At 43.4% G+C, this 17,879-nt stretch overlaps 1 protein-coding gene across 3 annotated transcripts in view; it reads right to left on the bottom strand.

The window, feature by feature from the left end:
* The window catches only part of hsf4 (heat shock transcription factor 4), a 90,992-nt gene extending 74,641 nt beyond the window's left edge, over window positions 1-16,351 (bottom strand). For all 3 annotated transcript variants that reach the window (XM_073070587.1, XM_073070589.1, XM_073070588.1), the window contains exon 1: window positions 16,072-16,351. In XM_073070587.1, the coding sequence (XP_072926688.1) occupies window positions 16,072-16,167 (96 nt within the window). In that variant the 5' untranslated portion in view covers window positions 16,168-16,351. The remainder of the gene's footprint in view (window positions 1-16,071) is intronic.
* Between the last annotated feature and the right edge of the window lie 1,528 nt (window positions 16,352-17,879).

The raw sequence follows: 17,879 nt of genomic DNA, 5'->3' as shown, positions 1-17,879 counted from the left end.
AACAATTTTAGTTATTGCTTTACCGAAATATCTTCAACATAGTCAATCATTTTCACGTTCTCAGCTTGCCACTTGATTTCTCAGCACGCACCAAACTGAACACTCAGGCCATTATCCTCAGCTCAGTTAGTCTGCCCAATATGGATTCAAGTTTCTCCTTAGCAGTCACGAGAACACACTTTGGAGTTGCCTGCTGCTCTGGGTCTCAATTGCATTGGGTGTCCATTGTCGATGCATATGTCCTTTCTGCATAACTGACCTTGTTTGTTTCCAACTCAAGGCCTGAATTTGATCATGTCCCTACTTCATCTGATCGATGGGATGGGATGTCCTCTTCACTCTATGCTTTGTAGACATGTTTTCCAGTCCATATCATTCACAGTCCTGCCCACAGCATGGCAATTGTTTTCAGCAACTCATGTTGCCTTCTACATTACTTGATGCATCCATTAATGTTGGCTGCAGCCCCTATTCTGCCTTTTAACTCCTCCTTTACAGCATATATTTCCTTCAGTGGGACATCCAGCAACTCTGGTCTAGCTTAGGACAGTTCCTCAGCTTTACACGTCTGGATGTACTTTTGTAGTTCTGGTTTTCCCATTGTGGGAAGGGCGTGGAGACTTTGGAGAAAGTGCAGAAGAGGTTCACTAAGGTATTGCCTTGATTAGAGGGTATGAGCTATATGAGTGGTTGGACAAACTTGGAATGTTTTCCCTGGAGTGTCAGAGGTTGAGAACAGAGTTTTATAAACTTATGAAAACCATAGATAGAGTCTTCGTTCCATTGTGGAAATGTCTAATACCAGAGGATGTGGCTTTAGACTGAGAGAGGTGTGCAGGATATTTTTGTTTTTGATGTGGAGGGTTGGTGGTGGAAGTAGACACAAAAGCGGTGTTTGAGGCATTTAGATAGGCAGACATGAAGGCAGCTGGGTTTGATTGAATTTGGTATCACGGTTAGCACAGACATTGTGGGCTTAAGGGCCTGTTCCCATGCAGTATTGTTTCTATGTCTTATGTACCTTGGTCTCCCATTGTAGCCATTCCCTCAAGCTGGTCATCTAGATTTCATAAATAATTTGTTCTTTGGTGACTAAATCCTTCAAATCTGTAAAACAGGCATTATCAACCCAAAATGTTGGTGCTTTTTGAAGTATAAGAGGGTTCTCCCTGCTCCAGGTCGTGTAAAGAACCTGTAATGGTCAATTAGTTTTCACTGTCAAGTGGGCTGCAATGTAGTTAGATTCTCCAAGTCTCATTTAGAGTTTTCAGATGCCCCACTGAAGGAAATGTATGACATGAAGGAGGAGCCAAAAGGCAGAATAGGAGCTGAAAGCAACATTAACGGATGTTGCAAGTAACTTTCACCTTGTGACCAACGGGGTGCTCTGGTTTACATTCAAAGCCGTAATATTCACATTCTTCAGAGATGCCACTTGCCTGAAGTCCATTGGTCAGTTTCCTTATTTGTTCCAGTACGTTTTACTGCAACAGGATTACACTGCCTGCGGGCTCATGCCTGCTTGTCTTCTCATTTGATAAGGCTCATGCCTGCTGTTTGGTGCCCAGTTCAGGCATGGCATCTAAATTTCATCAACTGCTCAGCTAGTGCTCTTTGCAACCCCTCCGAGATGGTAGAGAATAGCCAGAAAGCTAACAAAACACTTCAAAGGACTTGGACAAGATAACGCTTATACCATGTGCTTACTCCACAAAGGAAGATTCTACATGATGTATTGTTGTAACGTACAGAGAACAGCTAGTCACAGAATGATCTCCATAAAGTGACTGACAGCCGTTGTTACAAATGCTGTATACGTTACACCTTCAATGGTAGTAAACATCTGGGCAACGGGTACAAAATCCATGGCCGCATGCCTGCTCCTGTGCATTGGAGGAGGAGCAGGCAAGGTCGGGGAACATGGGCAAAGAGAATCCACGATCTCTCTGGTGAGAGGCAAACCGTGGAGTCCGTTGGCAGCCGCAGCTCAGTATGATCCGAAGGTCGAGTGGGTGTGACCATGGGGGATGTCCAGGCTGGTGCACGAGGTCATGTGGACTGGTCAATGAGACTGTCAGGTGGAAATGAAGCTGACACCAACACTCGTTCTGAGAGAGATGGAATCAAGGACGTTGTTCTGTGGGAAAAGGGTTGGGTGCTGAGCCTTTGTGTTGCTACTGAGGTTGTGACGTGATGTCCAATGGTGTCCCATCCGTCCTCTTCCCAGGACTCCACGGAGGATGGTAAGCTGTCTGTCTGTATGGAGGATGCAGTATGGCAAACAGGTTGACAGGGACTGTCCCTTTAAATAACGTTGCTCCTGTCTCTTCCCTGAGTGAGCTGCATCTGTCATTTATCAGACTGATGTAAAGGAAAACCACACCAATGATGGAACGAGGGTATCTGTAACTGACACTACGACAGTCTGAAATATTGGCAAGCCTGAATCACCCTGCATTAATGTGATGTTTCCACTGCATCATGCGGTGTTATTTTACCACTGTGCAACAAACTTTTGACCCATCAGCCAACAATCTGCTGAAGCAGCATCTGTGTGGTGAGGAGACAGAATTATCAACGTCTCATGTTGAAACCCTGCATCAGGACTCTCCAGTAGATTGGCTGTTGATCCAGATTCCAGCAACTTCAGTCTTTTGTCCCTCCAAAGATACTGCTCGACCTGCTGAGTTATCTCCAGCAGATTGTTTGCTGTTCCAGATTCCAGCTTCTGCAGATTCTTGTGTCCAAGGCTTTTAGACCAGGCTGTTTTTAAAGTGCAATAATTTTCACTAGCTTATGTGATTTTTCCCATTACCATCACTGCATAAGGTTCAAAATGAAATGGCCTTGCTAATATGAGTACTCAATTACAGGTTGATAGGACCAGGGAGATCATGACAGATTAGATGTGCTGAAGGTCAGTTTCTGCACTTTGTTGTTTTATGAGTGCAGTTTAAAGCATTGGTGAAATGCAGTGTATGTCTGCACTCTGCCCAGTGTCCCAGCTCTTTAATTTGAACTGCACCAGTGCCTCTGTTAATCTCCGAGTACCTGCCAACAGTGCAATTAGCGGTCTAGTTGGAAAACTGCAAGATGGGTGGAGAGGAGAAAAGCATGGTTTAAAGTTGTAATGTTGAATATCACCAAAACAACAGAACTATATTCACAAGTGGCCAAAATTGTAGCCAGTTTTATCCATGCTCAACTGTTATCTGAGTTTGGCCTCTATCCAGTAGATTCAACTGTAATCACATAACATTCTTCTCTTACATTGGGTGTCTTAAGTATTCTTGTTTTTGGACTGAATTGCTGGAGCCCTTGCCAGGATTACAGTGCATTTGTCTCTGCTTTATAAACCACTACAAGTGTTACTGTGAAGGTTAACTGAGTTCAAATGGAAGAAAACTTAATGGCCAGACAATTACTTCATCCCAGGTTTCCCAGAACAGCTGGAACCAAACTGAATCAGTAAAAATATTTTCTTACTGCTTCAACAGTAAAAGATTTTCATACTGGTTAAGGCAGGCTTCATCATTAGATAAAAATTGCTCATTTTAAATTCTTTACAATTCCTTTAATGACTTAATTCTGTCCCAAGACTTTCAGCCATTTATAATTCTGAAAATAAACCTTTTACGGCAGATATGAATTAAAAATATATTACCCAATGATTTGTTGAGATTCTCAGTCTTGCTCCTTAAAATCTAACACTTAAAATTAAGCTCACACCATAATAAACAAGGAAAGTAGCCTTATAAGAGTGTTAAGAAGAGGCCCTAATAATTGCCAAATTTAGTTGTAATGCTGTAATACAAATTTATGACAAATCTGAAAATAATTATAATTTATTCCTCACCATCAGAATTTATTGTTTTCTGATCAAAAGAGGACTCCACAACATTTGAACACTGCAGGATCAGACTGTACTGGGACTGAGACAGGGCACCATCTCTTAGCCAATGTTGGCTTCTTAAACTCAAATATTTTTACTTAATTCCCTTCCATCTGTCTATTTGGCAGCTATTCACATAAATGAGCATTACCACTAGATAGTCATACTGTTACATGGTGAGTTCAATAATCCTGCATAGCTTGTATTACTGGCCTGTCACTGTGGAAGCAGCTGGAATATAAAACGAAGGCAAATGCTTTTTACTTCTGTTACTTTGCGTATCGAGATGTCTTCAATTTTGTTCCACATAGCCAGTCAGGAATACAACAGCCTTAAGAACATGGTGCCAAGTGGGAAACATGGCATAGTTTTCCTTAGAATCAGCATAGGTTTGGCCATTGACTTCAGGAAAGGGGGCGGTGCATATGCTCCTATCTACATCAATGATGTTGAGGTTGAAAGTTTCAAGTTTCCTAGGGGTGAATATCACCTGTAGCCTGTGCTGGTCAACCATGCTGACGTCACGGCTAAAAACTCGATGTCTCCACTTTGTCAGGAGGCTAATGAAATTTGACATGTTCCTGTTGGCCCTTCCCATTTTTTAATAATGCACCGTAGAATGCCTTCTATTTGGATGCATGACGTCTTAGTATGGCAACTGCGCTGCATGTGACCACAAGAAACTGCAGAGGGTTGTGGACACTGTTCAGCACATCATGGAAACAAGTCGCCCCTCTATTGACTCTCTGTATGGTTCTCACTGCATCAGTAAAGCAGTTGGCATGATCAAAGACCCCATCCATCTCTCTCCCATTCGGCAGAAGATAAATAAGCCTGAAAGCACATACCACCAGGCTGAAGGGCAGCTTCTATCCCGCTGTCAGACATTTGAATGTACCTCTCAAACAGTAAGATGGATCCTTCACCTCACAAGCTATCTTATGATCTTGCTATTTATCATTTACCTGCACTTTCTCTGTAGTCTTTACTCTCTATTCTGCATTGTTATTGTTTACCCTGTTCCACCTCAGATCACTCTGTAATGCTTTATGTATCAACAGTATGCAAGACAATCTTTTCACTGTATCTTGGTACATGTGACAATAATATAAGTTTGCCCTTTTAGTATTTGACACATGATTTTTGCATACACAGGAGCAGGCCCTTCTACCCACCAAGCCCATGCTGCCGAATGTATCTAACTAACTTAATCCCATTTGCCTGCAATGGGAGAAATGCAGGGCATTAGTATGCCAACCTCTCACTATTTGCCTCTCTAAAAGCGGGAGCCCAAGTACTTCTTTAGTGGAGTTTTTAACGAAAGTGCCTAGAAGGATTACATCGGCAGCTGAGGGTCCTTTGAAAAGTCCTGTGCACCCTGCGAATAGCACTACCTGTAGTTCTTAAGATGGTGGTGACTTCTGAAGCAGTCACTGCTGAGCCTGGGAGCAATCCCAAGCAGGAAATGCCCAGGCTGGCACACCCCACTTCACAGAGGCAGCCTGTTAGTGGAAGAGGCGGACATTGGGAGGGACAATGTCTGCTCCACAGAATCCAGCATGACACCAAGGGCAAAAGTGAGGTGTCAGTGAGTGAAGCCGATCTGAAGACATGGTCCTCTGTTGCAAGCCATCCAGTGAGGTCAACTGTGGTCAAGGCTGAAGGAACAAAAGCTCATCCGATCTGCTAACATCTACCAAGCAGCACTCATCCCTGGAACACGAGGCAAGCCCCTCATGCACTAACACTCCACCCTTCCTCCTGGATCAGGTGTCTTAATGGTTAAAATGTCCCTGCGGGCAGGTTTGATCATGTTGTTCCAGAGGGTTTCAACTAATTTGGCAGAGCGATGGGAACCGGAGTGATAGTGTTGAGGATGAGGTAGTTAGTTTACAAACATAGGCCGCGTGTAGTGAGACTCCCAGCAAGGAGGGGCTGATGCTGGGGCAAAATTGCAGTCCACAGGAGAGTTGCAACGTAAAAGGCGGACAAAATTGAAAAGGGTGAATACAGGACTGATGGTGCTGTGTTTGAATGAGTGCAGTATACAGATTAAGGTAGATGAACTTGTAGCACAGTTACAAGTGTTACGATGTTACAGGTATAACATCGTGGGCAGCACTGCCTTGTGGCTGAAAGAAGATTGCAGCTGGAGTTTAACGTCCAAAGATACACATTGTATTGAAAGGGGACACAGCAGACAGAAGGAGTGGAGTGGCTCTGTTGATAAAAAATGAAATCAGATCATGTCAAAGAGGTGACACAGGGTTGGAAGGTAGAGGTAAGGAACTGCAAAGGTAAAAAATTCTGATTCTTAGGGAGTTAGAGCAAAAATTAGTGGAAGTTAGAAGATTGGTAAGCTTTTAAAAACTAACCAAGGGCAACTAAAAATGTCATTAAGGTAAAGATGGAATATGACAATAATATTAAAGAGGATGCCAAAAGTTTCTTCGGATACATAAAGTGTAAAAGAAAGGCAAGAGTGGATATTGGATTGCTGGGAAACAATGCTGGAGAGATAGTGATGGGGGACGAGGAAATGGCACAGGAACTGAATTAGTATTCTGCATCAGTCTTCCCTGTGGAAGACACTCACATTTTGGTGGGAGCTCCAGGTGTCAGGGGTCATGAAGTGTGTGAAGTTACCAGAGAGAAGACTCTTGGAAAACCGAAAGGCCTGATGATGAATTACTCACCTGGACCAGACGGTCTACATCCCAGGATTCCGAATGGGATGGCTGAAGAGACCATGGAGGCATTCTTTCAAAAATCACTAGAAATCTGGAATGCTTCCGGAAGACTGGAAAATGGCAAATGTCACACCACTTCTCAAGAAGGGGTAGAAGAAGAAGAAAGTCTGACTTCACTGGTTGGGAAGATGTTGGAGTCAATTAGTAAGGATCAGGGAACTTGTAGTCAGCACTGAACCTGTGGGAATTCTTTGAAGAAATAACAAGCAGGGTAGACAAAGAGAATCGATTGATGCTGTGCACTTGGATTTTCAGAAGGCTTATGAAAAGGTGCCACGCATGAGGCTGCCTAACAAGCTATGAGCCCATGGAGTGGGCATGAGCATGGATGAAGCGGTGGGTGCAAAGAGTGGGAATGAAAGGAGCCTTTTCTGGTTGGCTACAAGTTCCCCAGGGACTGATTCCTTTTACATTATATGTCAATGATTTGGATGATGGAATCGATGGCTTTGTTGGAAGGCTTGCTGACCATACAAAGATGGGTGGTGGGGCAGGTAGTTTTGAGGATTTAGGCTACAGAAGGACTTAGACAGATTGGTGAGGTCAGGTGAGGGGGGGTTGAACTGGGAGGTGGAAAAGTTAAAGCACTGAAGGAGGAGGAATCAGGAGGAGAGGAGAGTGGACTATGAAAGAACGGAAAGGAGGAAGGGCACCAGAGGGAGGTGAGGAGAAGAGAAGGAATAAGAAGGGAGCCTGAATGGGGCATGGAAACGAGAGAGGGGAAGGAAGTTAGAGAACCTGATGTTCATGTCACCTGACCTCACCAATCACCTTCCAGCTTGAACTCCTTCCCCTTTCCCCCTCCCCACATCCCAACCTCTTATCCTGGCTTCTTCCCCCTTCCTTTCCAGTCCTGGTGAAGTGTCTCAGATCAGAAAGTCGACTGTTTATTCCTCACCACTGTTCCTCTCACATTTCCTGTGTGTTACATCTGAGCTACCGATTTACTTGTTTATTCATTATTATTATTTTTTTCTTCTTCTAGATTATGTATTGCATTGAACTGCTGCTGCTAAATTAACAGATTTCATGACACATGCCGGTGATAATAAACCTGATACTGATGTGTGTTACTCAGGATTTCCAGCATCTGCAGAATCTCTTGTGTAAGCTGGAAAGGTTGCCCACCAGTTCTGCTTCACCATACAGAAGCTTACGGATGATTTCACTTTCTCCCATATCAGTATTAAGACATTTTTCAAGCTAATAACAATAAAATATTTCAAGGCATTTGTTAATGACTGGAGACCGCATATATTCCATTAGGTTAGTTCTGGCAAGTGAGAGGGTGACTATTCAAAGTAAAGTTATAACAGGTGCACATGGAGTGATACGATAAGGGTTATTACAGAAAAGGAATGTTTCTGACTTACAGAGAAAACTCACAAAGGGCAGTTCTCACGATCAGAACCCTTACATAATCTGGGGACTGTCTGTACTCTGATATGAATGACAATGGGCAGTCTATTAATGAAAGCTGAGGAGAAGCCACAGACACATGCCTGGTAACGTGTGGGAGGTCTGAGCACAGTAGGCAGAACCTAGGGCCGATCCTTTCCAGCAGCAAGAAGGCATCAACACTCAGGAACCCAACCACGGGGCAGTGCCTGCTATCAGATATCAGCACCTCCATTGTGCCAGAGGCAGCTGACTCCCAACATCCAAGTGCTGCATTCAAAGCTCAGCTTGCTGCCTCATCCGCTCGAACTGCAACTGCAAGTGGTAGAGGCAGGTTCGGTATTGTCATTTAAAGTAAAATTGGATAGGTATATGGACAGGAAAGGAATGGAGGGTTATGGGCTGAGTGCGGGTCGGTGGGACTAGGTGAGAGTAAGCGTTCGGCACGGACTAGAAGGGCTGAGATGGCCTGTTTCCATGCTGTAATTGTTATATGGTTTATATGCAACACTGTATCCCAGTCTCCAAAGACTTTGAAGCTCAAAAGACAATCAAGGATCAACTTCATTCACCAGATACATTTACATGAATTAGGGATTTGCTGTGGTGTGTTGGTACAACATGCAACAAAAAGAGCATCCAACAATTATAAACAATTATATAAACATTAAAACTAGAGATTAAAATACAGATATGGAATAATATGTGCATAAACACACAAATACCAGAATGTATTTGCAATGTAAACAGCATTGTAGCAAGTAGCTTAGTGTCTACAGTGCAGTGTAATGAGGGGAGTGCTGTGGTGGGTAGGGTGTAATAAATAGACGGGGGGAGGGGGCAACTAGAATGGTTGATCAGATTAACTGCCTGGGGTAAGAAACTTTTGAGATGACAAGATGTTTTTGATTTAATAGCCTTATCACGTTTTCCAGGAGGAATTTTTTGGAAAAGGCACCTTGCAGAATGGGTAGTGCCTGCAATGATTTTCCTGCCTACTTCTTTGTTTTGGACACATACAAGTCTTGGAGTGATGGCAGACTGCAGCCAATGACCTTTTCAGCATTACTGACAATTCACTGAAGGTGGTACATCACGAGAGCATGCTACACCACACCAGACAGTACTGGCTAATGTCAGGATGATGGCCCATGTAATCTACATTGAACTGTTATTCTGCCACATCCCATCTGGACCATAGCACTCCATAACCCTCCCATTCATGTATTTATCTGAACTTTTTAAATATTGCAATTAAATCCACTTCCACTGCCAGCTCAATCCATGCTCACACCATCTTCTCTGTGAAGAAGGTCCTCCTCCAGTTCCACTTAAATACTTCATCTTTCACCCTTAACATATGACCTCTGGCTTTGGTCTCACCCAGAGGAAGAAGTCCTCTGGCACTTACCCTATCCATGCCCCTCATAATCTTGTATACTTCGATCAAATCTCCCCTCAATCTCCTACACTCCAGGATATAAAGTCTTAGCCTATTCAACCTCTCCCTATAACTCGGGTTCTCAAGTCTCAATAACATCCTGTAAGTTTTCATTGTTCTTTGTCAATCTTAGAGATAGATGCAGTAAGTGCCCAGTTCTAGTATTTTGCTGGGAATGCCCAGGATGTCCTTGCTAGAGAGAAGCCTTATGGTAATCTTGTTGAGTAGCAAGAAGGACTGCTGAGACTTAGACTTCAGTGCCACAGTCCAAATATGGCAGAGTCTTTCTGCATTCAGGCTCAAAGTGTCTCTTTGTACCTGATCATTAAATTATCGAGCACACTGTAGCTGCACGTCCACAAGGAATCGATCCATCCGCCATCTTCCTTCCTGAGCTTTACTTTATTGTCACCAAACAATTGATACTAGAGCATACAATCATCACAGCGATATTTGATTCTGCGCTTCGCGCTCTCCGAAGTACAAATCCAAGTAAATATAATAAAAATTTAAATTATAAATTATAATTAGAAAATAGAAAAGGGAAAATAAGGTAGTGCAAGTCAGGTCCGGATATTTGGAAGGTTCAGCCCAGATCTGGGTCAGGATCCGTTCAGTAGTCTTATCACAGTTAGAAAGAAGCTGTTCCCAAATCTGGCCGTACGATTCTTCAACCTCCTGAACCTTCTCCCGGAGGGAAGAGGGGCAAAAAGTGTGTTGGCTGGGTGGGTCATCTTCCTGTCGCTGTGCAGTGAGGATGCAGCAGACAACAGAGAACTCAAAACGTCCAAACAGTGAAAGATCACCTCAGCTCCCACTGACTCTCCACACATAGACCCTATTGACCAACGGCTGAGGCAGTATGTGAACCTTCCACACAACTTAGAGTCTATGAAAGGATCCATCCGCTCGGCATAGTAGCTGAAATTCACTGGCTACAGCCTCAGGGTGAACACATCAAGCATGATTTTGTTTGTTGGTTACAGGTTACCTGTACATTCAAGCAGTGATACTTCTGCTTGTTATGATCCTTACACCCTCTCTCATTCCATAACCTTTGGGGCACCACAAACCTAGTAAATTCACGCTCTCAGTGCCTGCTTGATTCTGTTCTCTTTCTATCTTTATTGATAGCTGCAGTAATTGAGTGCTGATTCTGTGCTAATAGCAGAAGATGAAACCCTGCCCCTTGGTAAGGGATGCATTGTCAGTTACCATGGCCTGCAGTAATCGTGGCCCAGGAGTCTGATTTCATCTCTATATCTACTGCAGATGCCTCACTGGTGTTCTGCCTTAAATTTGATCACCAATGCCTCCAGAATGATTGCAACTCCGATGTGCCTCTCCGAAGGCGGTCAGCGAAGGAGACTGCTCCCAGCCCTTCACCCTCTCCATCATTGGCCCTTCTCCTCCTGTTCTCAGATGTGCTGTACTCCTAGCAGGAACATTGGCAAGGATCTCGGAACATTCAGATACAAAACATATCCTTGAAGTTTGTGCACAGCTAAACTTTCCCCAAGAACAACAACTATGACCTCCAACTCCAATAACCAAATAACTATATAACAATTACAGCACGGAAACAGGCCATCTTGGTCCCTTTAGTCCGTGCCGAACACTTACTCTCACCAAGTCCCACTGACCCGCACTCAGCCCATAACCCTTCATTCCTTTCCTGTCCATATACCTATCCAATTTTACTTTAAATGACAATACCGAACCTGTCTCTACCACTTCTACTGGAAGCTCATTCCACACAGCTACCACTCTGAGTAAAGAAATTCCCCCTCATGTTACCCTTAAACTTTTGCCCCTAACACTCAGCTCATGTCCTCTTGTTTGAATCTCCCCTACTCTCAATGGAAAAAGCCTATCCACATCAACTCTGTCTATCCCCCTCATAATTTTAAATACCTCTATCAAGTCCCCCCTCAACCTTCTATGCTCCAAAGAATAAAGACCTAACTTGTACAACCTTCCCCTGTATCTTAGGTGCTGAAACCCAGGTAACATTCTAGTAAATCTCCTCTGTACTCTCTCTATTTTGTTGACATCTTTCCTATAATTTGGTGACCAGAACTGTACACAATACTCCAAATTTGGCCTTATCAATGCCTTGTACAATTTTAACATTACATCCCAACTCCAATACTCAATTCTCTGATTTATAAAGGCCAACATACCAAAAGCTTTCTTCACATGAGATTCCATCTTTAGGGAACTATGCACCATTATTCCTAGATCACTCTGTTCTACTGCATTCTTCAATGCCCTACCATTTACCATGTATGTCCTAATTGGATTAGTCCTACCAAAATGTAGCACCTCACACTTATCAGCATTAAACTCCATCTGCCATCGTTCAGCTCTTCTAACTGGCCTAAATCTCTCTGCAAGCTTTGAAAACCTACTTCATTATCCACAACGCCACCTACCTTAGTATCATCTGCATACTTACTAATCCAATTTACCACCGCATCATCCAGATCATTAATGTATATGACAAACAACATTGGACCCAATACAGATCCCTCAGGCACACCACTAGTCACCGGCCTCCAACCTGACAAACAGTTATCCACCACTACTCTCTGGCATCTCCCATCTAGCCACTGTTGAATCCATTTTACTACTTCAATTTTAATACCTAACGATTGAACCTTCCTAACTAACCTTCCGTGCGGAACCTTGTCAAAGGCCTTACTGAAGTCCATATAGACAACACCCACTGCTTTACCCTTGTCAACTTTCCTCGTAACCTCTTCAAAAAATTCAATAAGATGATCCTTTCCCTTCTCCATCTCTGTATCACTTTTGCCAATCACCTTTCCAGCTCTTAGCTACACCCCTCCCCCTCCGGTCTTCTCCTATCATTGCGCATTTCCCCCTCCCCCCACTACTTTCAAATCTATTAGTATCTCTCCTTTCAGTTAGTCCTGACAAAGGGTCTCAGTCCGAAACGTCGACAGTGCTTCTTCCTATAGATGCTAGAAGATTGAGGGGGGATCTTATTGAAACGTATAAATTTCTAAAGGGATTGGACAGGCTAGATGCAGGAAGATTGTTTCCGATGTTGGAGAAGTCCAGAATGAGGGGTCACAGTTTAAGGATAATGGGGAAGCCTTTTAGGACCGAGATGAGGAAAAATTTCTTCACACGGAGAGTGGTGAATCTGTGGAATTTTCTGCCATAGGAAACAGTTGAGGCCGGTTCATTGGCTATATTTAATAGGAAGTTAGATATGGCCCTTGTGGCTAAAGGGATCAGGGGGTATGGAGAGAAAGCAGGTACAGGGTTCTGAGTTGGATGATCAGCCATGATCATACTGAATGGCGGTGCAGGCTCGAAGGGCCGAATTGCCTACTCCTGCACCTATTTTCTATGTTTCTATGCTGCCTGGCCTGCTGTGTTCCACCAGCATTTTGTGTGTGTTGTTTGAACTTCCACGCACAAATCCATGTTGACTTCCTAATCAGAACCTGTCTATCCAGATAATTATATTTACCATCTCTAAGAATACGTTCCATTAACTTACCCACCACTGACATCAAACTGACAGGCCTATAATTGCTAGGTTTACTCTTAGAATCCTTTTTAAACAATGGAACCACATGAGCAATACGCCAATCCTCCGGCACCATCCCTGTTTCTAATGACATTTGAAATATTTCTGTCAGAGCCCCTGCTATTTCCACACTAACTTCCCTCAAGGTCCTAGGGAATATCCTGTCAGGATCCAGAGATTTATCCACTTTTATATTCCTTAAAAGCACCAGTACTTCCTCCTCTTTAATCATCATAGTTTCCATAACTTCCCTACTTGTTTCCCTTACCTTACTCAATTCAATATCCTTCTCCTTAGTGAATACCAAAGAAAAGAAATTGTTCAAAATCTCCCCCATCTCTTTCAGCTCCACACATAGCTGTCCACTCTGATTCTCTAAGGGACCAATTTTATCCCTCACTATCCTTTTGCTATTAATATAACTGTAGAAACCCTTTGGATTTATTTTCACCTTACTTGCCAAAACAACCTCGTATCTTCTTTTAGCTTTTCTAATTTCTTTCTTAAGATTCTTCTTACATTCTTTATAATCCTCAATTTGGTAGGTTATTTTTTGGGTCTGGGAATGCTCAAAAAATTTTCCCATATAAATTAACAGTAATTGCTTCTTCGTTTTACGCCATTTCGGCTTACGAAAGGTTTCATAGGAACGCTCTACTTTCGGATAGCAGGAGAAACCTGTACCAGCAATTTCTGTTCTTCTTTGTTCATTTTGTGTTTAGAAGAAAGTTGGCTGAAGCTGGGAATCCTAACTTTGTTATCTGAATAGGTAGATGAGGGGCTTCAGCATGTGGCATTTGGAATAAAGAACTTTTCTCAACCTAGCTCTTCTTCATCACTGCACAAGAAATCACACCTTTCTTTTAAATCACTTTTGCAGCATTTTAAAATGTGTTTGAGATTCAACCAAGCTCTTCACATATTTAAGAACATACCCTGTGAAAGGGAATTTTAAAACTGAAGTTAAAAAAATGGCAAAAGCATCTGGAAATGTTAAACAAGCATGCCAAGATAATGAGAAGTTGTTAGAAACATTGAAACAAAAATAACAGAGGCAATGAGAGAGCCTGCACCACAACGATGTAGAGAGAGGAATGCAAATGAGGGAGTCATATCAGGGCAACATATGGGCCAAATGGTCTATCTTCTAAAGACAGGAAGGAAAAGCCTTTTAAATAATTGTCAGTGGCTGATACCAGACATGATTATGTACGATACATAGCTTTAAAAACAAATGCGCGCCTCTTCAGTTCCGCTAACACTGGATTTTACCACCACCCCGACAGATTCTGTTGTAACATCAGTGAAGGTACGTTTACGTCTGACCACACAGTAACATTTCAGATACAGGGGACAATAATAGACTAATGTCCACAACTCACAAACTAATTCATAAACGCATAAAGCTCAGTGCCAGAGAGTATTAGAGCAAGAACAAAGTTAGTCCCACTGCTTTAGTTGTGGATCTGTCTCGGTTTTTTCTGTTTACACTAGTGTTTCAGTAACTGATCATTTTCTTTCAAGCCTACACCCAAGGAATGGCCCTCATCATCGCCAGGTCTCCAAGTTCACTGTTATGTTAGTTGTGCTGCAGAGAAGGGAGCAAGGTCAGGAATTATCTGCGACTTGTCAAGCATGTTGTGGGGAGAGGAGGGTGCAACACTGCCACCGATGGAATCTTAAAGCCAAAGTGTCGGAAGCCACATTCAAAAACTTAGAAGAGCAGCTGGTGTTCTGTCATGCTGGAGAAAGTGAGGAACTTGAAAAGAACGCATTCATACTTTCACATGCTCTGAATCACCCAGAATACTCCACAGTCAAACGAATACCTTTGTGACCCTGATGAAGGGTCTTGGTCTGAAACATCGACTATTTACTCCTCTCCATAGATGCTGCCTGACCTGCTGAGTCCCACCAGCATTTAGTGTGTGTCACTGAGTGAAGTGTAGTGACCGTCATAACGAGGAAACCGCTGGTAACAAAGGCAGGAAGGGAATTGTGTAGAAAATTTTTGAGAGCCGTTTAAACCAGGTTTGGTGCCGAGGATGTACCCAGGAACAAAATTACTTAGATATGATGAGACGGACCAAAAAATTATCAATTATTAAGATGAATGCATCGCCTGTGGGTTTTTTAAAAAAATTTTTGAAACAGGCAAGATGTTTCTGCCTTTACTATGTAATTAATGAGGTAGTTTTACCAAGGCTAAATTAACTAGATATCCCCCTCTTCCCCCCCCCCCCCCCCACCCTGTTAGTGTCTTTTTCACTGGGCACAAGATTAGGAACTCCTGGGATCTGGTTGTCCCCCAGTGGCATAATATAGTGAAATCCATCGCTTCTTTTTTCTTGGAACCAATTGATCGAGGGTTACACATTAAATTTACCATTCAAACAAAGCAAAAGCAATGTTGAGCAATCCAATGAATTGTTCCAAGCCTCCGTTTCATGTCCAATGTAAGTACATTTTCAAATCCTGGAGTCAGCACCCAGCAGAGCAGACTATAGCAAAGTAATCTAGCAAACTAAACACACGAGATTCTGCAGATGCTGTAAATCTTTAGCAATACACAAAATGCTGGAGGAAATCAGGTCAGGTGGCATCTATGGAGGGGAATAAACAGCTGATCAAAACCCTTGGTCGAGCCTGGAAAGGAAGTGGGCACAGCCACAATGCCAGGATACCGTACAGAAGGCAGTGCCCACACGTATCATTCATTACACACTTGTGCTGCCTCACTGAACCTAACATTATCATAACCTCAGTCAGAGATCCCAAAACCAACAAGGATATCTCATTTCATCCGCAAATAATTTGACAGAGCGAGATAAAAGACTTCTTGTCCTTGGCCTCATTCAACAACAAAGGTTTGAAATTTATAATAACTTTTTAAAAATCGATCTGTTGGTAGTCCATTTACAAAGTGAAGTGACCCATCATTAGTTTGATCTGTAGCCGGATGTTCGCCCTACACTATTGTGAGCTCCTTCCCCAATTGGCAAGTTCTCTGATGCCAACGACTCACCACACTCCAGCATATCAGGTCATTGGTCTCGGGGTCTTCCACTAAAGTCCACAGCTTGTTGAGGAAGGCAGGCACACTGCTGCTGTATCCATCCATGTTCCAAAGACACAGCTGGGTTCATCACACTGACTATCAGCTGGCTCTAAAACTCCCCCAATGCATCAGCATCTGATACTGGCCCCAACCGCAACAGTATATCATCTGACACTGACTTTAGGATAATAACACTGCTCCCAAACACAATGGCACCCGCCACTGACCCACTGCACACCACCTGACCCCAGCGAGCCAGCAGCCCCACTCCTGCACAGTCATCCAGCCCGAACAATGGCTCCAACACGGCAGAGATTTCATAGGACAACAGTTCCACAAAGGATTACATGCAAATGCTGCGTTTCAGCTTCACCCAACCAACTGTGGAATCTCAACAATAGGCTGGGAGCAGAGAACTTCGGATGCAATGACTGTCAGCCAGCATTACCACATTCCTACTAAATTAGACTCACTCAAACTGACACCCTCAAGCTTCTAATATTCATCTGGCTGCTTTGAATATTGTTTTAAATTCTAAGCATCAAAACAGCCAGAACTTAATTATCAATTAGATTTGTTATTTAAACAAAGTAAAATCGAGCAAATCCAGTGAATTGTTCCAAGCCTCAATCTCATGTCCAATGTACATACAGTTTCAAAACCTGAAGTCAGCACCCGACACAGCAAATCCAGAGGTTCAATAGGTACATTTAAAGTCAGAGAGATGTATACCATGTATGCACAAGAGATTCTGCAGATGCTGTAAATCTTGAGCAACATGTCTATGGAGGAGAATAAACAGTTAATGTTTCAGGCCAACACCCTTCATCCTTACTGTAATGGAGGGTGGGGAGAGCCAGAATAAAAAGGTTGGGGGAGGGGAGGTACATACAAGCAGGTTATAGCCGAGGCCAGGTGAGGGGGAATTTGGATGAATTTGAGAGGGGACGAGGTCAGAAGCTGCGAGGGGAGAGGGGACAAGGTCAGAAGATGTGAGGGGAGAGGGGACGAGGCAAGAAGCGAGGGGAGAGGGGATGAGATAAGATGTGAGGGGAAAGGGGATGAGGTAAGATGCGAGGGCAGAGGGGATGAGGTAAGAAGATGTGAGGGGAGGGGACGAGGTAAGATGCGAGGGGAGAAGTGGAAGAGGTAAGAAGCGAGGGGAGAGGGGATGAGATAAGATGTGAGGGGAAAGGGGATGAGATAAGATGCGAGGGCAGAGGGGATGAGGTAAGATGCGAGGGCAGAGGGGATGAGGTAAGAAGCTGCGAGGGGAGAGGGGTTGAGGTAAAGGGCGATAGGATGATTCTAATAGGAGTGGACAGTGGACCACGGAACAGAGGAGAGGGCAGCCAGAGAGAGGTGATGGGCAGGTGAGAAAAGGGATGAAAGAATAGTCAGAACAAGGAATGGAAACGAGGGAAGGAGGGATGGGGAGAAATTATGAGAGGCTAGATTATAACACCATTACTGATGATGGGGCATTAAATCAGTTAAAGAGCATGGATAAAGGCCTTCTGGCATGAGAATATCAAACACAGTGGTGCAGCTTGAAGAGTTAATGCCTCACAGTTCCAGAGAACCAGGTTCAACCCTGACTTCTAGTGCTCTTTGTATGCTCTCCCTTTGACCAAATCGATTTCCAAGGGTGCTCCGGTTTATTCCTGCATTCCAAAACCATATGGATTGGTAGGTGAATGTCACACCATAGATTGCCTCTCGGGTGTAGGTGAGCAGTAGAATCTGGGGGATGGAGTAGATGTGATGAATAAAAT

Source organism: Hemitrygon akajei, chromosome 17 (genome assembly GCF_048418815.1).
Source record: "Hemitrygon akajei chromosome 17, sHemAka1.3, whole genome shotgun sequence".
Taxonomy (NCBI): domain Eukaryota; kingdom Metazoa; phylum Chordata; class Chondrichthyes; order Myliobatiformes; family Dasyatidae; genus Hemitrygon; species Hemitrygon akajei.
Note: the sequence above shows the minus strand (reverse complement) of the source record. Positions and strands in the feature narration are given on the sequence as shown.